The sequence below is a fragment of the Misgurnus anguillicaudatus genome, chromosome 16 (genome assembly GCF_027580225.2).
Source record: "Misgurnus anguillicaudatus chromosome 16, ASM2758022v2, whole genome shotgun sequence".
NCBI classification, from domain to species: Eukaryota; Metazoa; Chordata; class Actinopteri; order Cypriniformes; family Cobitidae; genus Misgurnus; species Misgurnus anguillicaudatus.
This window is the reverse complement of record NC_073352.2, coordinates 13,224,636-13,250,285: the sequence shown is the minus strand read 5'-3', so window position 1 is coordinate 13,250,285 and position 25,650 is coordinate 13,224,636. Positions and strand designations below refer to the sequence as shown.

At 34.9% G+C, this 25,650-nt stretch overlaps 1 protein-coding gene across 4 annotated transcripts in view; it reads left to right on the top strand.

Annotated features, from left to right (window-relative positions):
• htr4 (5-hydroxytryptamine receptor 4) overlaps window positions 1-25,650 on the top strand; it is a 224,540-nt gene that overhangs the window by 124,016 nt on the left and 74,874 nt on the right. For 3 of the 4 annotated variants that reach the window (XM_055177705.2, XM_055177704.2, XM_055177703.2), the window contains 2 exons: window positions 17,415-17,528; window positions 23,185-23,385. In XM_055177705.2, the coding sequence (XP_055033680.1) occupies window positions 17,415-17,528; window positions 23,185-23,385 (315 nt within the window). Of the gene's footprint in view, window positions 1-10,730; window positions 10,843-17,414; window positions 17,529-23,184; window positions 23,386-25,650 lie in introns of all 4 variants that reach the window. The other variant, XM_055177706.2, reaches the window with a different exon arrangement.

Here is a 25,650-nt window from a genome sequence, read left to right as displayed (position 1 = left end):
GGAATGTTGGGGAAGTTACTTCAGATTCAGAGTGACTTGAAGGTCTCGAGAGGGGTTGGGCTTGTTTGCTCAGCAGGATAGAGGAAATATGGTCTTTGTACACTGGCATCAGATTTCCTTGTTCATGTATCTCCTTACCTTTTCCCCAAACCTTTACTCAGTATCCTGTAACATCACTGGAGTTTCACTACACTTAATGGCGGTTATAAATAGGCCTGAGCGTGTGGTGCTGATGGATTGGCATCCAGCCGTTTTGATGTTGTTGTCAGGCTTTGCTGTGAAATGTTATGCCATTTAAACATCATTACTGTTTACAATCAAGGTGCTGACAATTAATGTATGCATGACACACACTGTTAATATTCAGGGTTCCCACACCTTTCGGACAACTATGATTTAAAAGATATATATATCTTATATATATGCGCACATATTATTATAGGTGTTTGGACATGATTCTCACGAAATCCAGATTTAGAAGGTGTCCAGCATCAGAATTTTTAAAAGGCCCTTAAAGGCATTTTTTTGCACATATATGATTAAGGTCTGAACTTACTATTACCATTATTTTTTAGAGAATGTAAAAAATATTTCCAATAGAGTTATTTAAATTTTTTAGATTGTCATTATCAAAAATGTAAATCATTACCGCCACATGATATTACATTAAATATATGCATTTACAAACTCATGTTTTGGTAATGAGAATTTAAAAGCTGTCTAGGTACTATGACAAACAAAATTTCAACTTTTATCTGGAGAGAAAAATAAGAACTGCTTAACTTGTAGCCATCTTGAGTCTCACAGTCAATTATGTCCCTTCCAACAATTTTTTTTTGAAATTGTTAGTTCCTTGAGCTAAAACAATGATTGAAAATTGTTGCAGAGGATGAGAAAATTATTAAATTTTCCTTATTATTGTCTCTACATTTACCAATGATCCCCATATACCACATGTGTTTTTACTGTAAATGTTTATAGTATAACATGCACTGAAGCTTTTTATGTTTTACATTTTTTTATTATAAATATTTTCATGTCAAAGAACCCAAATCCATTCATGGACACGTTGCGGTAATGAAAATTTCCCCTTAAATGTGGAAAAAAACAACAAAATTAGTTTGTATGATGTCATTTGAAATCGTGTGCAAAATAGTACATGAAGAGATGTTTGTAACTGTATGCTTCTTAATTTGATAGCATTTACTTTTTTTATTAAAATGTTTCATGACACCTCATAAGTCTAATTTTGCGAGAATCACCTAAATACGTGTGTGAACACAACAACCCTATTATAAAAACTTCCACTTTTTCCTTCTTTTTTAATCCCTATTAAACCAAAGCAGTCTCATTTGACATTCTGTTTTGATTTTCTTGTTAATGTGATGTCACACAAACAAAGCCCCGCCCATGACCGCTGACTGACTTTTCTAAATGTGTTTGTGCCAATGCAGCTTAAGATACTATTCTCTCACACTGTATTTACAGGAATCAGATCTATTTTAAATGAAAACACTTACTGCCTGTCTGGTCCAAACTCACACCTCCTCTTTACTACAAGTTTCGTAAAGTTTTTTTTTTTTTTACATGGGTACCTGTTACATATCAGTGACCCCATACTCCTTTAATGGGCACTTCCCCTGGAAAAGCACGCCCACACGTCAGTCAGAGTGAGATTGAGAACGTTCATTATTACATTGTTTCTTTGAGTAGAAGCCACAGGTATCACTGCACACGACAGCTTTGTTTTATATCAAAACTCAACAATGGCACAAAAGAAGAAGAAAGGTGTTTTTGGATGTATGGAGAAGAAAGTCTTGTTCAGCTTTTTTCAAGTAAGTCAGCTTTATGGAAATAATGGATGTAGTTTGTTTATCCAGGGTGTAGTTTTGGGCGATATGCCCCATTTTGAGATCGTCCTATTATCAGCCTGTGAGATCACCATTCGCCAATACACGATAGTATCGGAGGGCGGGGCAGTAGTTTACTCTTTTATTTATTTGTTCATTTTTGACTAATTTATGACAAGTCACTTGATTGGAGGACAAAAAAGAAGCAAGTGAAGTGCAACACTGTCATGACCACATCCATATTAAAACTGATGGCATTAATCTGAGCGCGTCATTAATTTCCTACGTGGCAGCGAGCAACACACTCGCTGGTTTTAAACCCCTGCGCTCCTAACAACCTCTCTAGTGCAAGGAAATGTCAGAGCCGTGCGTATTACAAGCTCACGTGCGTGGAAGAGTCTGAATCATGCGCATTACAAGTTCAGGTGCTAGAAGGAGTCCATGCCGCACGCATTAGGTCCAGGTGCGTGTGAGAAGGAATGCTCTCTCACGCAAAGTGAAGCCCACAAAGCCTTTAATGTGAGGAAAAGCATGCAATGCGCATGTTAATGTGAAACTATGATGATAATAATAATAACCATCTGCAACTATCGTCATAAAAGCCCACTATTGGCGATATGTCTGACGGTTGTCGATACATGATACTATCGTCTATCGGCACAACCCTGAGTCGCATGCGGTAAGTAAAGCTGCACTGCGTTTGGTTGGCAATAGGCGCATGTGTGCATATAATGTAAATGACACGAACATGTAATAAATCATAAGTTATCCAGAGATAGTGGGATAATGTCTTGTGTGTGTTTGCTCATGACTCGCTCCTCCTGCCAGACGTCTTTGGGATTTCGTGCTTTTCCGGAAACAATCGCTTGAGCTGATCTGTCGGATAAAACTAAAGACTCTTCGGAGATATGAAGGATGTAATACTAACCTATAGGTACTCAAGATTAACATGATATGAGATGTGATATGTAAGCTACACACATGAAAACAGCGCTTTTTTGCTCACACCCATATAGGGTCATTTTGGACATGCTATAACAAATGATATGTGGGGGTATTTTGAGCTGAAACTTCACAGACACATTCTAGAAACACCAGATATTATATTTCATCTTGTAAAAATGGGCATATGTACCCTTTAAAAAATGTTATAGGTATTGCACTTCCAAATAGCAATTACTTTAAATACCTAATAAAATGAACTCAGATTTTAAAATTTTTTATCAAAACATGTTTATTATCATGTTATCATGTTTTTATTTTGTTTAATTGTGCTACTTAGCTGTATTTTGTTTTAGTTATGAAGGGTAAAATCAAAGCAAACCAACTGCAGCTTGATTTATATTAATTGGAAAGCAAAATCAAAAAGCAGAGTTATCTCGTTTTGGAACCAAACTCTTCAAATATTTTAGAACAAAAAACTTATAATCACTTAAATTTCAATGACAATTTTGTCAACTGTCGTGACATTTCAAGGCCTGCAGTTTTAAAATTGCACCTGCAGCATTTTCCACACTTTTATAAGCATTAAGCCATATGCACCAGCAAAGTGCACTTCTCTGTTAAATTATACGCAACCTTGTAAGTCGTTTTAGATAAAAGCATCTGCTAAATGAATAAATGTATCTGTGAACCACTCAGGCTCGCCTCAAACCTAGATCCCCAAAACCTTTTAATACAGAATTTTATACTGTAAGCAATACTCTACCCTCTGCACCACATCTACATCAATATTCATTTTATCCCTAGCACCAATGGTGGAAAAATGGCAAAAAAATCCATCCATGTAGGCACAGCATAACTCTTACAATCTCCCGTAAAATTCTCTGTAAAGAAAGAGTCTGGCAGCCATCCAACTCTTGGTGCATTCTAGCATGTCTAACAAAGCTGTCAAATCTCCCATTGAGAAAACACAACACCCCAATCTGAGTGTGTGATCATCATCACTGATCACCGTAGAGTCACGCTTCATCGTGGAGAATGCTTTGTCTCCCCAAACATTTTTATTCATACTGTTAAGCATCACTGATATCACAGAATGGCCCATATCACAACAAACCACATGGCAGTAAGCCTATTCCCTTCTTTCAGTTGCTTATCAGCAGAATGTCCCTCTCTCTTCAGGAAATGCTGCTTTGCTTATCCTTGTCATTGTATACAGGACTCTGGATCTTGAAGAATCACTATAGTCTCCTGGAAGTTAAAAAGACAGCGGAGGTTATTCTTGGTCTGTCTTTTCATGTAGTTTTTTGAGACTATCATCATGGGATCCCAGTATCCAGAGTCTTGCATTAGAAAATAAAGATGTGTACCACTGCAGAATTAAATTTAAAGTGCATAATAAGAGCATGTCACTTCGAGAGAGGTAAATCTAAACATGATGCTATTGATCATGCAGTTGTAGGTCATTCTAACTTAATATCACACTTTTTTGCTTCAGAATACACAGATTTTTTTTAGGATTTAGTGGTGGGGGTGCTATTATCCCCTTCTGACATCACAAGGGGAGCCAAATTTCAGTGTCCTTTTTTTTCACGTTTGCATAGAATGGTTTAACAAAACTAAGTTACTGGGTTGATCTTTTCACATTTACTAGGTTGATACTGGGGACCCAATTATAGCACCTAAAGAGTTCATGTTAGTACTCAAAGGTAATTATTGATGCCCAATGTATACATAATATCTGTACCTAAACAGTACATATTAGGACCATTTTAAAGAGTACTGCCCCAGTGATAGCTAGGGACTATTTTTGACCATTTTTTCTGACAGTGTAATAATAAAAAACATATATTAAAGTATATTCTTTAAGAGTAACTAAACCCTAAACCAACTTTTTTTAGTTACTGATCTGTAAGAATGATGGTTTATTAGTGCTGTTCATTGATTTTAGTAAGTTTTTTGACATTTAAATATAAAGTGTTTCAATACTATAATATATGGTGTAAAAACGTCTGAGTGCTGCCCTCTTCAGGTTGAACGATGGCTACTGCAGTTGAATTTTCCTATTGGATGTTGGCCCCAAAAAATAACTCGTGACGTAAGCAGGTCCAAGCTCACCACGCCCTTGTTACGATCTCACCACACACTTAGTTCGAGCTTAGTTCATCCCCTCTATCTCCGTTGGGATCTGCCCACTTTTCTTGCATTTTTCAAATATTGCCAGTGGGTGGAGTCAGGCTCTGACCAGGCGTTTAGTTACGATTTAAAAAATAGTAACATTGAAATGCTAATTGTACTTGAATCTCTCATGCATCTAATTAATTTGGTACTCGTGGTATTCTCATTCTGTTCACGCTGTTACCTTAAAATTTGTTTTTCATTTTAGTATTGACAGCCATTAGACATTTTTCATCCACCTATTTTTATATGCATTTTGGGGATTTGCATAAACACACTGGATGGAAATGCCAAGATGCAAATAACTGTTTAAAATGTGCATAAAAACGTATGCGCTTAACTGGGTAGAATTAATTTCTTATCCGATAACAAAACATGGCATGATCTGCAAAGGAAACACAAAAAAGTCATGTCATTTGGTCATTCTGAAATGCCTCATCTAAAGCGTACAATCAGAGTTGTTCGGAATAATGACCTCCCAGAACCGTCTTACGTGACTGCATTCCCAAACAGCAGGTTTCTTCCGTATAAGATATGCAATAATTTATTATAGACGAAAACGCCCAAAGTAATTTTGTTTTTCTTTTTGACATCTGGCACCAGTTGACGTATTTGTGCTTTTCCACACACTGGATGGAAACGTTATTCCTTTTTTATGGATGTTCTTTATTCGATATTCCAGTTTTGCGCATAAGTTTAATTCGCAACTTTGAATGGAAACATAGCTATTGTGTGGAAGAAAATTAAATCAAACTCATCTAAATTTAAAGGCACTATACATTACTAAAAATATATTCTCATTTAGTAAAAAAAAGATGTAGTGAAAACTAGAGTCCAAGAATCTAAAGCAAATTTTCTGCCTCCCTCCCTTCATTCTACAGATGAGCACATCATGAGACTGATTCCTGCTACAGCCAAACTTCCCTATAAACATTGCTCTGATAAAGCATGTAATATCAGTAAATGTATTTTTAGATGAGAATAAAGCAGGCAGGCCGGTAGATAATATAGTAATATATCCTTGTCTGTCCTGAACTTTCTCTCTCTCTATCTTTCTGCTTGAACATGTTCAGACACGCTATTTTAGAGATGTCATGGCCTTTTGATCTCAGCAACTCAACCTGCAAATCATCCCGCTGCTTTGAACTTTACTTTTGAACCGACCTATGAATAGATGCTATGAGTGGGGGGACAAGTCTCTTTGTTATAGACGACCTAACTCCATCTTAATGAGATGCATTCGTAGAAAGAAGTCATGTATAATTCACTGCCCTTATGTGAACTTACACATAAACCCTTGTGTTCTGTACAATACAATTTCATTTAATGTCAAAAAGAGCACAATTATATATTTCATCTCTCTCTAACTATTGGATTCGTGACTTTTACGTACATATTTGCGCCATGCAGCAAACCCAGGACCGGGGCAACAGCTGGAACTTCTGTGGCTTAGAACATTTGGTTTATATTTTGGTTTATTTTATGGTTATCTGTTTTTTTATTTAGCTTGAATTAACCTTCTAAAACCCGACCTTTGGTTTGGCTTGCATTTTAGATTTATTCCAGCTATTTGGGGTTAGGAAGAACCAATAAATATAATAACCAAATATTTTTCTTTGAATATGAAGCAGTAAAACAGGTTCCAGTTACACAGAATTAAGTATTATGATGCAAACTACAAAAATCTTGATGTCCACATATGTGGACACACCATGTCTTAAAGGAAAACACACCAATTTTTTAATATTTTACTATTTCCTTACCTCATCTTAGACTAATTAATACATATCATCTTTGTTAGCATTTAAGTTAGCATTTAGCCTAGCCCCATTCATTCCTATGGCTCCAAACAAAAGTTTTATTATAAAACGGCCCATTCTGGTTCTTCATTCTGATTGGTTGAAACACGTTCTAAGCCGTGATAAAATACCCCGGTAACCCCACGGTTCAGACCGCATAACATAAGTATCACTGCGCCACTGTTGCTGCGTACTGATTTATGAAAATTAACACGTCTTTCTTGACTTCACTTAACATAAATAGGGAAGAGCAGGGGCCATTTTCAGAAAAACTTAATTTTAAAAGCTAATGTTTTAGACAGAGATATATTTTTGCTGTGGTCAATAACTCACAAGTGTGGTCTACCAGCTGGAATTTTGAACAAATGTAAAACGACTTCTGTATAATTTCACTTTAAACAAGAGTACTGAATTGTTACTTTTGACCTTGACAGCAGGGACGAAAGTAACACACAGGTGGGTCAAAAGTAACACAACAAAACATGATAGATTTTTGTGTTACACTTGTTTTTATTAAATATATATGACTATGACCTCTTTAATATGTAACTGCAAACTTATTTTGTCATTTATCTTTGTAAAAAATAATTAAATTACATTTTTATTTTAAATTTCAGTTTTATCAAATGTTTCAAAAGCAACCAACAGTACAAACTTAAATTGCTGAGACTAAAAAAAATTCAATAGTTTTGAACACTAAGAAAATAAAATTAAATCAAATTAGAATAATATAATTTTTTTAACATATTATACACAGTATTAGCAGCGGGACAAAACTAACAAGTGTTACTTTTGACCCGACAGGATCTACTCACAAAATAAGTTTAAATATAGTTTAAACTCGACTTACTTTTATTTTGAAAAACTGAGAAGTCTTCAGGATGTTATATAGTAAATACCTTGTAGATTTATCAGTATTGTAACACATGAAACGAGAAACACAACGCGTTGTAAGAAAAAAAGACCGCTTTTGGAATTTACTTATCATGGTTGAAAACACAGTTCTGGATCTACACGTGGAAATCGGTGAGTAAATAACGCGATATTTGTCAACTCTTTTAGAGGTTATGTGCTAATATGCTGTCATAGTGAGATGCAGATGTTATCAGGCTCTGAGAAAATCGCTTTGTTACTTTCGTTCTTCAACTCTCCCACACTTACTGGTTTTGCACTGAAGTCCAGCTTTTGTTGTTTGGGTAGTGGATGACCTCCTGCTCACTGCTTCTCACCACCGGTTGGGACTTGCTCTTAGTTTGACTGTGCCGTGCCGTGACTCCAAATGTTTGTTTTTTTTAATTTGACGTAGTGTTTTTGTAGCTGCATCTCTCTTCTCTCTCCATTGTACGTTGTTTACGTTTGGGTCGCTTACACATGACCTGAATTGTCCTCGTGCTGAAAACGTGACTTGTCGCACACCTGACTTCACTTCCCGAGACGCAAGAAGAAATATACAAGAAAATATATATTTTACTAAGGAAAATTTCAAAAATAGTAACGCACAGTGACTTGGATAAGTAACTTTAATCTGATTACTGGTTTGGAAATATTAACGCGTTAGATTACTCGTTACTAAAAAAAGTGGTCAAATTAGAGCAACGCGTTACTAAGTAACGCGTTACCGGCATCACTGGTTATCTTGTTAATAAAGAGAAAACGTTCCCTGAGGAGTTTCTACCTTAAATTCATAGGTCTGTATTATCCACTAGATGGCGATCTTACCCAACCTAAACACTGACGCATTCACTCAACACTGAAAACACTGTGTAGTACTGTTCATGGCTCTGAATCTGATCTCTTACAAAAGTTCTTCACAAAAATGAAATTATCTCCGTTTTTAGCTTTTAGCTACTTTGTTTGGTGGAAGATTAATATTTGTACTAACATAATTACATCTTATTTGTGTTTTATTTTATGAAATCCTGCTAACATTATGCAAATGAAGTAACCGTTTTATAAAAGCAATAAGCCTCGCAAAGCAGTGGGGTTACAGTGCATTTTATAATAGCTAAGGGGCGTTGTTAGGCACGACACCACCATACTTACTCGTGTAACTACTCATGTAACAGTCTTTAAATAGGGAAAACATGGAAGTGTTAGGTGGCTTCTAAATTCATCCCTGTTTGGAGCCATAGGAATGAATGGGGCTAGGCTAAATACTAACACATTCAAGAAGCACTGTACAAAGATTAAAAGTGCATGCATTGAAAAAAAGATGCTATGTATTAATTCATCTAAGTTGAGGTAAGGACATAGTAAAATATTAAAGGTTAAAGAAAAGGGGACTGCATAATTACTTCAGAATTTTGAAAGTTTTTTTTTGAAGTACATCTGAAATTGACATGGCTTATCTCCAACATACTACTTCTAATTTGTGCATATAACAGTAAGGTCTAAAATAAGATTTTTACTTGTCAAGAACATAAATCCGTAGGCTAACACACTCATATGACTTTTCTGAAATGAGTCATACATGTAGAAAAAAGGGAAAAATCACCGCTTTCACATATTTTCAAACACCTCATCAGAGGTAAAGGCTTCTGACAGCACACCAAATAAAATTCAACGTTGATGACGTGACATCTGGAAACCCTGTAAATTATCCAGAAATATGAAGCTTACAAGCATTAATTGATCCATGTTTGAACCCACACCAGTCATCCTTTCAGATTCATCCCAAAAGACACTTTCGTCTGAATGGAATGGAGAAATCACATGCGTCCTTAAAATGGCAACCCAGACACATCGCTCAACCCATTCCCATGTGCAAGTTATTAACAGATTTCCCATTAATTAGTGTCAATCTGCAGAACATGATGGAAAAAGGTTAATAATATTCATGAAACACATTTTCCACTGCGAGTCTGAAAAAAGGTAGAAGAGGTTCAGTTGCATTGAGATGCCTTATTCGGCTTCTGGAGTGCGGAGTGCTCATTTGCAAATGGAGTAGAGAGAATTATATGCACCCTGGATATGTAAAAAAAATATTTGCACTTCTAAAAATGCGCTTTTGGAAGTGTGTCTCCCGTGTGAATTTTCTCATTTTGTATTTTCTACTGACATACTTCAACCGAGGATTTTGGCAAATAGAAGCAATGCTCCAGTGAAACCAGAGATGTGACCGTTTGATGCATATCATTTAGTCAACAACCTTGAAGGAAGTGAATTTATAACCTTCGCTTTAAAAGAGTTTGAACTGATTTACAGCACCTCAGGAACATTTCAATCTGCACCACTTCTCTAAGCTGAAGGTCACATTATTTTTATCTACGGGGCTTCATATGGACCCTTCTTTGCTAAACCTGAACAAGGTCTAAGACTTACTGACCTATGGAGCATTTCTAATGCAGAGTCACAATTGAAGCTATGGCAGATAGCAGAATGAGTCATGAATGATTTTGTACGGATGATCAGCGTTGCTTTCTATCGTGTACAGTTGCAATTGTCAAATAAATTCGCTGTAAGTGTGAACGTCAGGAATGGCCAGAGCTTGATGCATATGATTTATTGGGCCAGTCAAAAAAAGATAACACAAAATACTTGCTGATTAGCAGTGCTGCATAAAATCTTTTATTTTACTATTTTTACAAGTTTGTTAATATTTTGTATCATTATTGCTGTTAGCAGGAATGGTAACATATTTTATTAATTATAATTATTACTTTTATAATTATTTTCACTCTCCCCAAAGGCACATTTACTGTTGGGACAAAAGGGACAGGGGCTCATGCCCCCCTCACCACTGACAAAAACCTATTTGCAGGATTTTTGTTGCAAGCTAAGAGTAAGATGATCTAAAATGTTAAAGATTGTCATCATATTAAGATTTATTAGTGTTTCTCGTCACAATTGCTCACTTTGAATTGCAAATATGCATGCTTCTTCAAGGGTCAATTGTTCATTGATCCCGGTAAATTCACACCATGCACTTTTGTGCTTTTAATCCGCATATTTGTCTTTCCAGAATGGCCATGAAGGGCCCAAGTTCAAGTTTGGATTCAACACTTGCTGGTTTCCCAGCAATTGAGGGCAGATTTCCTCTAACCTTCAAATCACTAGCAATTGAATAAAAACAGGTACGGCTGAATGCGTAATGTGATAGTCAATAAAAACGCTTAAGCTGACTACACTGCAATGCTGGAGACCTGTGCTGTTTCAGCAGCACTGTTGTTTCATTTGGGAACATTTTTTTTTATAATGTATTATATTTAAAAATACACAGAGCTGCACAACGTCACTTTGTCTGGCATTATATAATAAATTAAACATCTGCTTGCTGCAAAATGTTTTTCCACTTGATTCCTCAATATTTCAGACATGTTTTTTTTCAGCAGAAAGAGTAATAGAAAATAAAAATAGTAGGGTTTGGGGCTCAATTATCATTTATTATAAGTACATTTAAACTTCAGTTTAATTTGAGCTCCTGCCATCCATTTCAGGAAGAAACATGTTTTTACTTAGAGTTCAGTCTAGAGACTGGAATCTTTGACGTTAAATGAAAACATGTAGGTCTTGAGTAGCATAATTACATCATTTTATAATTACATCATGATGTCATTTTGACAAATTACATCATTTTACAGCACTTCTACACCATTGCTTTAAAGCAACTATCAAGTGAAAATCCCACCTTTCACCTATACGGATTTAAGGATCTGTTTTTTACTGTTGTAAAGTCAAAAGTCTTGGTTTTAGGTCTAAAATGAGACATTTAATATAATTATAATATATTTATACATATGGCTCTGTTATGGTAGTATTTCTGCACATTAAACACAATTCATACTCTTTTTACGAGGTGGTTAATTCGTATTGATTCGTACAACCACACTCTTTTCTCAATTTTTTATGATATGCTTTTGCCCCTCACTGAAAAAATGACGTTCTTACTTAGTACACTGCAAAAAATGATTCATTGAATTTAATCAATTTTTTTAAGGTAAGTGGTTGCAATCAATTTATTTAAGCTACATTTAAACAAAAAAGATTAGTAAAGTAAAATAAAATATAAAACTTTTGTTTAAATGTAGCTTAAATAAATTGATTGCAACCACTTACCGTAAAAAAAAATGATTAAATTCAATGAATAATTTTTTTTTTCATTGTATTTTTGTCTTGTTTTCAGTAGAAATATCTAAAAATTCTTAAATCAAGAAGTATTTTCTTGATGAGCAAAATGACCTTAGAAAATAATACTAGTTTTTAGACAAAAAAATATACAATTTAAGTGAATTTGTGCTTAAAACGAGCAAAAATAACTGCCAATGGGGTGAGAAAATTTTACTTGAATTAAGTGTTTAAGAAAAAAGAAATCTTATTTCACAATTTTTTTTTCTCACCCCATTGGCAGATAATTTTGCTTGTTTTAAGGACAATTTCACTTAAATTGTATATGATTTGTCTTAAAACTAGACTTATTTACTTAGGTCATTTTGCTCATCAAGAAAAAGCTTCTTAATTTAAGAATTTTTAGATATTTCTACTGAAAACAAGACAAAAATACTAAGTGAGAAAGTCATTTTTTGCAGTGCTGGGACAATGGGGTTAGGGGCAGAGTTAGGGTGTTTTTTGTTTTTTTATGATAATAGTGCGCTTTTGTATGATTCACTTTGTACGAATTCATACGAATTAGCCAACTCGTAAAAATACGTACAAATTCATGAGAGATCAGGCTGGCACATCTGTGATTTTACTACCCAGTCTCACGAGGTTTCGTGATATAGTCACGTAATTTTTTTATTCTTTATTCGTGATAATATCACGAATTTCCGTGTTTTTCGTGATCGTAAAATGAATTCCTGTTTTCGTGTGATTATCACGTGGGTACTCAACTGCTTTTTCCTATTTTTAAACCATTGTCGCTTCAGTTTAGGGTTAGATTTGGTGCTTGCATTAGAATGTCACTTTATATATTGGTTTATACAATTTTTTCTGATTTATTTTTTATATGTCGCCTGGTGTTAGGGTTAGAGTTGGGTTTGGGTATGGATGTCATTTTATGTAAATCTAACCCTAAACCGAAGTGACAATGGTAAGAAAATAGGACAAAACAGTTTAGTAACCAATACGTGACAATCACACGAAGACAGAAATTCGTTATATGATCGCGAAAAAACTGAGACATTCGTGATAATATCATGAAAAAAGAATCAAAAAATGACTTGACTACATAAAGAAATTTTGTGAGACTGGGCTGGATTTTACCATATATACCACAGCTAAAAAAAATCATTTTTAAGTATTTTGTTTATCATAGCATTCAAGTGGATACTTTTATATTAAGGTCCTTTTCAGACCTTTCTAACATAAAATATATATTTGTGACACACAAGCAAATTTTTTTAATTGAGAAAATGAAATGCATTTCAACACGTTGTCTAGTGTTTTACAAACTGGACTGTCTGTACTGACTGACCTCAGGTCATTTCAGACAGTGCTTTGATTGAGCCGATCTATTCTGATTGCACCCTAAGCTCAATTACATCCTCAGGGTCAAAGGTTTTATACGGTCATTACAGACACACACACATGCACGTATAGCTGCACACACTGCCACAGGAGCAGGCATTGGTTTTGGACTCTCTGACTTTTGCTTTTTGGCTGATTTGTTTCTGTTAATACCCCTGACTTTTTCAATCCAAAACACAGCTAGACAAGTATAATATATTTCAGGACCCACCATTTTTAAAATAGAAATATTGAATAAAATACACATTTGTTTCTTTTTGGAAGCGAGTATTTTTATTTTCCTGCTCATTGTATGAATGAAATATAAGTTTAATTGCAGCTTAATTACATATTTAAACAGTACTACTGAAATACTATATTACTGTTGTATAGTCTCAAAGAGTCAACTTCACCTTGATTTTACACATTTAAATATATTTACATTGCCATTAAAAGGTTTTGGATTACTTATTTATTGTTTATCTTTTTCCTCATCCTAAAATAACTGAAAACATATCCAAACTATGTCATAACTCATATGTAACTCCAGCCTGATCTCACCAGAATTAATATATTGTAAAAAAAATGTAATATCAACAGTTTTTGTTTTATTTTAACTTTAAAAATTAAGTAAAAAAATGTCAACTTGTTTATAAGTTATGCCAACTAAATACAGGTCAAAGACTTAAAATAGTAGTTTAAATTGACTTGAATAACCAATTTGATTAAACCTGCACACAGCAATGTAGCATTTATTTACATTGTAGCCTACACATTTTACGAGTTGGCTAAGTTGTATGAATTCTTACGTTGAATGAGTGAGTTATACAAAAACATATGACCATACATACATAAAAATTATCAAAACCCCATCCCTAACCCTGGCCCTGACCCTAAACCCAACAGTACACACTGTATAAAAATGCAGCCTGGAGTTTAGGCAACTTGGTTACAGTCAATTCAACCAAATATTTTAAATTTTAACTTGTGATGAGTTGACATAACTTATAAAAACAAGTTTCAATTGTTTAACTTAATTTGTTAAGTTAAAGTAAGATAAAAACAGCCCAATCTCACGAAATTTCGTTATATAGTCACGTATTTTTTTATTCTTTTTTCGTGTTTTTATCATGAATTTTAGCATTTTTTCATGATCGTATAATGAATTCCTGTTTTCGTGTGATTGTCACGTATTGGTTACTCAACAGTTTTGTCCTATTTTCTTAACATTGTTGCATCGGTTTAGGGTTAGATTTACATAAAATGACATCCCTTACCAAACCCAACTCTAACCCTAACGCCAGGCGACAATCAAAAAATAAGTCAGAAAAAATTGTATAAACCAATATATAAAGTGACATTCTAATGCAAGCACCAAATCTAAACCTAAACCGAAGCGACAATGGTTTAAAAATAGGAAAAAGCAGTTGAGTAACCAATAAGTGATAATCACACGAAAACAGGAATTCGTTATACGATCACGAAAAAACAAGAAAATTTGTGATAATAGCACGAAAAAAAGAATAAAAAAAGTGACTATATCACAAATCTTTGTGAGACTGGGTAGGATAAAAAATATATGTCGATATGATATCATTTTTAAAGTGCAAACGCAAATCGTACAAAAATTTACGAATGTGGCGGTATTAGTTAATACAAATTAGCTACCTCGTTAAAAAAATATGAAATGACATGAGGTAGCGTTGGTAACTCACAAAATCACAATGTGAGTGCCTTTGGAACACTGTAAAAAGTGAAAAGTTAGATCAACTTCAACTTACTTAAATTGGTACACCTAAAACAATTAAGTTGTTTCAACTTAACTTTTTGACATTTTTTTATTAAAAAAAAACACCTCTCCACCTTTTCCTTCATTGGATAATGTTGGTATAGTAAAGTGTCCATTGAATGAACACTTCGGGATCTTGCCGCAAGTAGTAGGTCATCCGGATACTTTTCGGATACTGTTTTTGGAATAGCCTACTATAAATTTGGACAAATCACTCGCCTCGCCTACTGCTTTTCGTCTACTATATAATAAGGAAGTAGACCATTTGGAATAGCAGCTTAAATCAAAACTGTGTCAACACAATAGTAAAATAAACATTATAAAGAGGCTTGTATATTTTAATTTGAACACAGAATTTAAAAGTATAATAAAGTAAATTGAACTACTTCATCACTTCAGGATGATTCACAATGAGTTTTAATAATTTACTGTATGTTGCAAGCAGTTTGTGCTCTCCAGTCTATTGAGCTTATTTGTTGTATTTAAACACCAAATGAACTTTAGCCAAGATAGGACAATTGACACACAAGTAACATCGTAAATGTTTAGATGACTTTAGAAAGGCTTTAGAAAGGTGCAGCTTTATAGCTTATGAACAAAGGAAGCGTCAGAGTCTTTATCACTTATCTTAAATGCCCTGTCATTCATTTGTCTGTAATGTGCGGCTGGGGGTTGCCTCTGCCAAACACCTGCAGTCACAATGATGGGGTTTGTCCTACAAACACATAGTTAGTGTCAATCATAAGGAAAACATTGTGTCAGATATGAATTACTTTCAGAGATTATGCAAGACGCATTCTGTCGCATTCTGGGAAATTCGGTCTCACTTTACAGTAAACTGCAATAGCTGGGTTTCCATCCAAACGTGAAGCGAATCTTTTCAAAATTCATTGTGTTTCCATCAAGTTGTTCGAGCAACTATGGTACAGTTGGTAACCTAGTAACCAACAGTAAATAAAACAAGGCACGCTTAGAAAATGAAGATAGGACTGAATGTAGTTACGATTAAGCAAGTTATAAATTTACTAGCAGTGCAGGTTGTAATTGCCAAACTGAAAGCTGTGCAAAAAAGAAGAAATGCCAAATTTTTGATTCAGGCACTAGCAGCAAGGGCATTGCAATGACGTCGAGCCCCAAATATGGTAAAGACGTCGACAGCGGAAAATGCTAGACAGTCAGTCTCGTGGGTTTAATGTTTGCTACATCATAATAAATTCGGCAAATATGTTTCCATCTCTGCATAGGTCCAAAAAAACCTCAAACATGCGTAAAAACTTATTTTAAAATTTTGCGAATGAAAGCCCGATTTATAGTCGTACGTAAGCTCGACGACGTAGGTTATCCGTAGCCTGCATAGCCTGACATTCACATCGCAAAATTTTTAACAGTGCGCCAGTTCTACACGGACCGCAAGCGCTGTGATTGGTCCACCAGAACCCCTCCCGTCAGGTAAAAAAACTGCGTCATAGGTATTTCCGTTTGCGACGTTGAAAACAAAGATGGGCCAAGTTGAGGAGTGATTTAACTCAAACTGCAACAAAAATCGTTGTTTGTTTACTTCCATTATTGCTGGTCTCCTCAAATCCTACACAACAAGTTGCTATTTCTTCTTCGTTTGTGGGTTAACTTGCCAAGCTTCTTCTTCTTTAACGGTCGCACTGCTACTGTGGTTACACGCGTGGATACTGCCTACCAGCGTGTTTGCATGTCGACGCGGACGACGACGCAAAAGTATAAATGAAAAACGACGCGGAACCTACACCGTCGTGGCTATGCCTAGGACATACGCACAACTATAATAACTGTTTTGATTCGGTATTTGGCTTTTTCCATTACTCGTTTCTTATGCGATACTTCAGAATGCTGTGATGGAAACCCAGCTAGTGTGTGTTGCATTCCCATTGAACCTAAATCCGTCTAAATGGCCAGTGTATACAAAGGCAGAAGAAATATAAAAGTGTTTTAGGAATTATTATTGTAACACGCACGAAGAGAAACAATGCTACAGTAAATGTCAGCGAGATTTACGTCATCAGTATAACACTATATACTTTTTTTGCAAGAAGGGATTGTCTTCGGTCACACTGTGTGGGCAATGTTCTTTCTATTTCTGGCCATTGCTCTATGCTGCTGTTTCCATGGGAATTGTGGTGGCGAAGCCTTTCTTAAATGTCAGCATTTAATAATTAGCAAATCAAACTTACAATAATGCAATAAATATACATTTAAAGGGATACATTGTTTCAGTCTCAACTCGCACAATGAATGTCATCAAATGTTGAAACGCACTATGTGGTCTTTAAATCATTAAATTCCATCATACTGAAGCAAAGTTAATCAATGACTTTATCTCACTTTATTTCATGTGATCAACTGATTTTTAATAAAGCCGTCTTCTCTCTGTTGCCACAGCAACTGGATGGCGAAGAGGGTTGCTCTCATCAGCTTCCTGTCACTGGTCATGCTCATGAGCGTCCTGGGCAACCTGCTGGTTATGGTGGCCGTCTGCAAGGACCGGCAGCTCAGGTCAGAAACTCCGCCCTCCTCATATCTTCTCTTCACCCATTGCTCTCCACTCACAGTACCTCTCATCCCTATCCCCTTTAAGATAACATTGCATATGTGTTTGGCATGAAACATCGCAGTTAGGCTTGTAGAGTTAAAAATGCTTGTATGCTTGTTTCCATATAATGGGTGTACTTTCAAAAATATTAATAATGAACTAATAATAAACCATTAATTGTAACATAATTATAAAGTACATATATTAATAAAATATTCAAATGAAAAGAGCTAAAGCTAGTTTTGCCCAGTGAGGGATTAAGTACTACTTCAAATGAGGATGCCATTTAAAGCTGTCTCTGGGAACAGCAGGCATTGTTGGTTTAGTTTAGCAGTTCACAGGCTCATAAGCACATATTTAAAGCCTTTTTACGTATTTCACTTAGTAATTAGCAGTTTGTTAATTACTATATTGGGGACCTGCTGAGTTCCTGGAAAATTGCGCACCAATTGTTTTTCCATCAATGAAAGCTGAACGAGGCCGAGTTATTCATTAACAGGAATAGTTCACGTCTGAGAAGAAAAACAATAGTTGTTTGCTTGTGTTCCAGATCTACACCCACGCAGTATCAAAATCTCTGTCGCAGTCTGTCTAAAATGTCTCAACAACACCAAATAACCAAAGATTACCAAGCTACCAAGATATTCTAATTTTCTGTAACACTTTACAATAAGGTTGTATTTGTTAACGAGAGTTAATGCATTGGCTTACATGAACTAACAATAAACAAAACTTCTACAGTCTTGGGGCTCTATCTTACACCCGGCGCAATGCAGCGCGACGCAAGTGTCCGTTGCTAGTTTCCACCCTGCGCAATTATACTTTTCACGTTTAGCGCCGCGTTGTGTAAATAGCAAATGCATTTGCGCCCCCTTTTGCGCCCATGGGTGCTCTGGTCTGAAAACGAGGTGTGTTCAGGCGCATTGATGGCGCGTTGCTATTTTGAGGCAACTAGAAAAGACTACGCCATTGACCAACAAAAACCTGGTCTTAAGTCAATGGCGCAATATGTTTTTTTGTTATTTAAAGAGTGCATTAGTAATATAAACGGGACGACAACGCGGGTTTGCTTAACACATACATGAATGCACAGCAGTACAAAAATGCTTTTAAATATGAAAGATTAAAGGATTGAATGTAAAAAATTATTATTATGTCTCTTGGACATAAATGATGACTAATTATGAGACGTTAGAAGGCGCAAAGAGCTGCTTCACCTGTAGCCTGGTAAGTAAATAAATGCTTTGCTTTAAACAAATGCATCTGTTTTTAAATGTTACCTCCAGGATTTATTGTATATGATGACTCTGTACCTGTGGATATGGTGAGATGAGAAACATTTTTAAGTAATGCTTAAAAAAACTGACGCTGTCCAAGTGCTGAACCTTGCGGAGAGCCGTTTGTAAATTCTTTATCTTCTGTTTGTTACAAATAAAGTATTTTTACAGTATAAACCTTTTTTTACATACTTGTAAATTATTTTTTGATGATATTGGATAGCCATACATTTAAAGCAATTAAAAGCCTGCTTTTTTACTTCCATGACTAAAAGAAAACTTAGGGTTTTAAAGGTTTTAATGAAAAAATAACAATTTCAATACAAGTGAAAAACAACACAATTATTTAACATTAATCTTAAACTGAGGATCTTCTTCCCCCACTTAGTTTTTCAGTTTACAAAGTCCGTCATCTAAATAGAGATTAGACATAGCGCCAGCGCAACTGGCTTTTAAAGGGGATGAGAGCTGAGACTCTCATTGGTTTATTGCACGTTAGGCCCAAAATAATCCCATTAATCATTAAAAAATAGGACCAACCCTTTTCGACCATGCACTCGGCGCACAAACCATTTTTTCTGTCGTTAAATTAGCAAAAGTGGATTCGGACATGCCCATTTAGACATTGCGCTATGCGCTTTAGAAAATGCGCTTAGATCGTTAAAATAGGGCCCTCTGTCTTAGTATGTTCATTTCATCATTTACTAATAACCAATGTCATAACGTTTTTTAATTTGTAATAACGATAATTAATAAATGCTGAAAAACTTCATTGTTCACTATTAGTTTTGGTTAAGTAAAGCATTTATACTAATGTTAACAAATACCACTCAGCAAAATCAGCAGTGTTAAATCAATGCTGGTGTTTATATGAGTAACTCCAGACCTGGTGGTCCCCATATATATACCAGCTGTGCATATATATATATATATATATATATATACATACATACACACACACATATATATATATATATATATATATATTAGGGGTGTAACGGTACGCAAAAATCACGGTTCGGTGCGAACCCCGGTTTTGAAGCCACGGTTCGGTTCATTTTCGGTACAGTAAGGGAGAAATGCAAACATTAAACTGCAGGTTGTTTATTACTATAAACTTTTTTTTACAATTTGTTTCACTTTTTTAAACACTTTTTATTAAAATATAACATATAAAATATATATAAAATGAAAAAATAATAAATAAAATACTACTGCAAAGTTCTTTTTTTACATTATTTTATAACAGAAGGTAACTCTTTTCTTAACCTTCTCTTAAACTTTTTCTACTAAAACCTTGAACTAACAAATTCAATTCCTGAATACATTTATGAACTATTAGCCTACATTTTTGCCACCAAAATTTTCTGTTTTGATTTATTTTGGATTGTTTAACTCACAGTATTGAATTGGCTATGTACCATCTCTGTATAAAAATAATATTACTGCTCTATGTGTAACTGCATAGCAAGCAACATGATGATATACTTATTATACACTCATTTTGAGATAAGTGAGTTGCATACCTAGCCATCTTTGATCTTTTGCATGTTTCTCCTAATCTTTGCTTGTGTCGTCAATGTAAGCTGTAACGAACCCCTCCGCAGCTGAGTGACAGCTGAGTAACCCCGGGTTACAGCTCTTCTCTGTCCCGACCAGCTGATCGCATTGGCACAATGATATGATTGACGTGATGTGCAGATGAAAAATCTGATCACGCATTCCTTATTCTCGCTGTCACAGAAAGCGCGTCTCATGAATGCGTAGCAACGAAAGACGCGCATCCTCTCACGCACTTTTGAAAGAACAAAGCAGCGCGTTGACACGCGTTTAACATGCGCTTTTAGATACGACACGTAAACGTTTACATCAATAATCAAACGTATATACAACTAAGTAAATAAAAATCTTTCTGCGGGCCGAATTATGTTATATGTTTGACAGAAGACTTGCGCTGAACGCGGAGACTTCCGCCACTTAATATGTTCGTGCGGGAACGCACGTATTATGTTCCGCACAGGCGCACACAAAATGCATTCGGCCTTTCGGTGCACGTGTGCACCGTGCCGAAAGCCCTGAACCGAAACGGTCCGGTTCGAATACACGTACCGTTACACCCCTATAATATATATATATATATATATATATATATATATATATATATATATATATATATATATATATATATATATATATATATATGTATATGTATATGTATATGTATATGTATATATATATATATGTATATGTATATGCATATGTATATGTATATGTATACATATATATAAACTATATTGTTGGAAAGCTCTAAGAATGTAGTTTTCATATTTCAAAACCTTTTTGCAGTAATAATAATGCAGTGACAGTAATTTATTAATTTGTGACAAGAGTATGCAGCAAACTGTTGACACCTAGTGGCCGTTGTTGGTAAAACCACCAAAAGTGTGATATATAATATAATATAATATAATATATATAGACCTTTAAATTTTAATTAGTTTATAGACCTTTAATTTGTATATATTTTTTGCAATTTTAAAAAAATTCAATTCATTCGAATTACAATTTGAACAATATTTTAAGCAAAATTTATCCAGTATTTCTTTGTAAAAGGCATAAAGTTGATCAAACTGATTTCAATGTTAAGGTTTCATTATATACATTGAATTAGACACTTTTATAACATTTTAGTTGATAATTCAATATACTTTAGTTTTTTAACACAACATTCCATGTTTTGGTGGTGACGGTAATGTTTTGTGTATAGAGTAGTGACCACAATATTCAGCTTGCCACGGCTGAATCATATCAACATATTAAACTATGTTGCACATATATCAGATGGCATCTGATATATGTGCAACATAGTTTAATATTTTGATTTGACAGATGCATATCTGGCAGTAAATATCTGATAAGGAAACCAGTTATACTTTGATCTTGAGGAAAGTGCAAGTGAGAAGAGGTATGCACATGCATATTTTTAAATCACTTTTTATTTTTCAAAGAATGCCCATTATAGACGTGATTATTTTAGTGTACAAAACGGTCACACTTAACAATTTGTTATATTATATTATACAGTACATATATATATATATATACAGTATATAATTTTTCTCATATTAAAAATGCTTGTCAAGTCTGTAAGTCTGCTGCCTAGTGGGTAGTAAATGCAGTCTAGGGTGACCTGAATATATTCCCAGATTGAGTCATTCAAAGAAAAGAAAGTAGGACCATTTATTTTACCATTTCGAGTTTCATTGAATCATGTTTTCATGCACAGATGAATCAGGCACAACAAAACCAAAGACATGAATTAAAAGAAAATGTGAATAAATTCATGTTATAAAGCCATGCACAGTATTTTCTTCATTTTTTAAAGTTTAATAAACACCTCTTTCTTTACAGTAAACCAGAGAAAAGACAAATCATTGCCGTAAAATAACTATATGAAGGGTTAAACAGATTATAACCCCCAGAGTTGTCTTCTCAGAGTTGTAAATACCACAGGTCCCTTTAGATCTCCAGCCTGGAGGCAACACTATGCTTCATGTCCTCTCAAACTTTACCACGTGCACCTCTATTAAATATTGTACATCTGATTTATGAATTGTTTATTGTGTTTCATATCACCTAGATGCACTCGCTCGAGCACCACGTTTCCACTCCACCTGCGTAATGTTTATCAGATAATAGACGTCATGAGAGAAAACATTTACATTTATCTGTTATCATAAGGCGTCGTGTTACATTGGGATGGTAGTGAAAAATGTCCTTAATACATGCTGTTCAAGCGCTCCTGTGCCGGTTTAAAGCAAATGTAAAGAGAGTTGTAAATAGCGACACGCTATCTGATGACATAATTACCGCATGCCTGTTGCTTTTCATTCTTGTGAATTGGGATCAGATTCAGGCATGAAAGCCAATCAGTGCTCCGCTCTGCATTCCTTCAAAGATGTATATTGTTCGCAGGCAGCTGGTATGCAGTTTTTATGCCATGTTATGGTTAAGTGCCAGAATGATTTGAACCCATTAATGGTTCTTAGTGAGCTATATATAGAGCTGCGAGTTCAGACGCTCCAGCAGGACTTTTATTACTCATTAATAGGTTACCTAGAGCTCTGGACATACTCAGAGGGAATGAACATTACGACAGCCACGTACCACACACATAGCATGCGGACAAATGTACGTCAAATCAATTTTTAGTTGTTTTTATTAAATAATTACTTGAAATGATTAGACATCATTCCCATATACGCTGTTTTTCCTGTAAATAAGGGCGAGAGCATTCACTTTTTTATTTAATTCAATGCATAAAAACTGTTTTTCCCTACAGAAAAATCAAAACCAACTACTTCATCGTCTCGCTGGCATTTGCTGACCTGCTTGTGTCAGTGCTGGTGATGCCCTTTGGTGCCATAGAACTGATCCATCAGAACTGGATCTACGGTGAGACCTTCTGCCTGGTCCGCACCTCTCTAGACGTGCTGCTGACCACCGCCTCCATCTTACATCTGTGCTGCATATCCCTAGACAGGTAAAAATGTCAACAAAAAAACTCTTTGTCTTATACCATTTCGTCTCACAATGCTTAAAGTATTTCCCGTGAGCCTTCGTGGTTGTGTACAACTCGAGTGCTATTAATTGAAATTCTGTGAACGTATAGTCTTGACACATGACTGCGGTTGCTGTTGTCATGACAGCCATAAACTCTTTTGCCCCAAAGGACAATCAGTTGAGAGTTTAGTTTTGCACGATGTGTTGTGATTCTGTTTCCATGGCGACATAAATGTGGCCACATGAAGTCCTTATCTTAAATAAGTAGTCCACCAACACCGAGGTTGAAAACCTGAAGTGTAATAGGCATCAACAGGTGAGACATCCATGAGGACATCGAATGCACAAATAAGAGAAACATCTAGATGCTTGACTGTAATTTTCGTATGCACACTGTATATAATGCATATCAATTCACCAGTTACAAAAAGATTATACTCAAAACAATGCAAAATGAAGTCTTTGTAACATTAGCACTAGCTACGTTTACATGGACACATTTTGTTTCAATCATTCTGCTTGATTAATCTATTATAGCGTTTACATGAACACTTAATAATGTGATGGAATTGATATACGTGTTATATTGCACAAGTTTTAAATCAGATTTGATCATTTGACATGTGCACATTGCACAAATATAGTTTCACCCTTGTTTCAAAATACGCGTACAACCGTAAACCACTTCTCTTAAGACGTTTAGATTTTTAATCGGTTTGGCTCTTTTTATTCCAATTGTGGTGTTTACATGAAGCTTTTTTATTAGTTTTAAACATTTAAATTGATTACAAGAGTCCATGTTCACGCAGCTACTGTTTACTGCAAATGGATAAATAGCAAAAAGCTATCTTGTGCGTGTGTGTGCCTTCCCAGATAGCATGCAACCATTTAAACAATGTTAAAAATTGTTGATTTGTCAATGTTATTACCATTGAATCAATATTACGTTTGCACCCTCCATTAATATTGAAAAAATATTGAAATTTCAACAAATCACCATTATCGTGATCAGTGTTTGCTTTAGTGGGGCTAAAGATCTAATGTTATCAAGTAGTTTAATTCTTGTAGATATACCTAAATGATATGAATGAAATACTGTTAAAGATGTGCAAAAAAAATTATTTTACAGTACTAGTTGGAAACAGTGTCATGTCTGTTATTTTGAGGATTACAAAAACACATTTAAAAAGTTAAACTACTGACTCTATATCTGACATCAGGAATCGGTCTATGAATCTCATCAATGGTGACGATCAACAAAAGAAAGGTTCATGCTGCAATGCATGCTGGGTATCATCATAGTACTAAACTAATTTATATCTCCCAGCATGTATTGCAGTTAATCGTTTTATATGAATTTGTTTGATGATTGTCACCATTGTTGAGATTTGTAGGATGAGTAATGATGTCTGAATGTGTCAGCAATTTTTCTGTTTGTCTTTTCACAGTGTATTTACAAAACAAAACAATTATAAATGTCAGAAATTGATCAATATAATCATGGAAAGCAGCTTAATTTTATAACATCTCGACATCTTCACATCAGTTTCAACTTAACTTTGAAACACATCATCCTTTTCCAATGCACACGTTTTTCTATATAAACACATACAAACACTAAACAAAAGAAAATAAAGATTTAACTAAGTGAATAACAAGAGTCAAGGACCAAACTAAAGCAAACACTGATCACACTAATGGTGGTTTGTTGAAATCTCAATATTTTTTCAATATTAATGGAGGTAGCAAACCTGATATTGATTCAATGCAGTTAACATTGACAAATCAACTGTTTTTAACATTGTTTCAATGGTTTGCATGCTATCTGGGTTCACTAGACCGGGATGAGTTAAATGCAGATGTCACATTTCATGTGTGGGCATACCTGATAATCTGCCTTTATTTTCCATCTCTTTGTCATACTTTGTGCTGCAAGACGTTGTGGGTCAACTTGTCAGATGCTATTCTTGATTTTTTGGCGTTCGCTTGTACGGTGGCTCTGTCGTCAAAACATCTAAAATGCTTGCTATGGGTGTGAAAAACGTATAAAAAATCGAATCAGTATGTAAGCGTGATTGACACAAGATGAGATTTGTTTATTTTTTAACGTGTGAAAATTTCGCTTGAGTAAAGATCTTAAAAGTAAGCAAGCTGTTATTTTGCAGATGCTGGTATTCAGAGTCATTTAAGTTAAATGTTTTATTTCATCGGGGATCAAACCAGTGAACTTCCAATAACAAGCTCT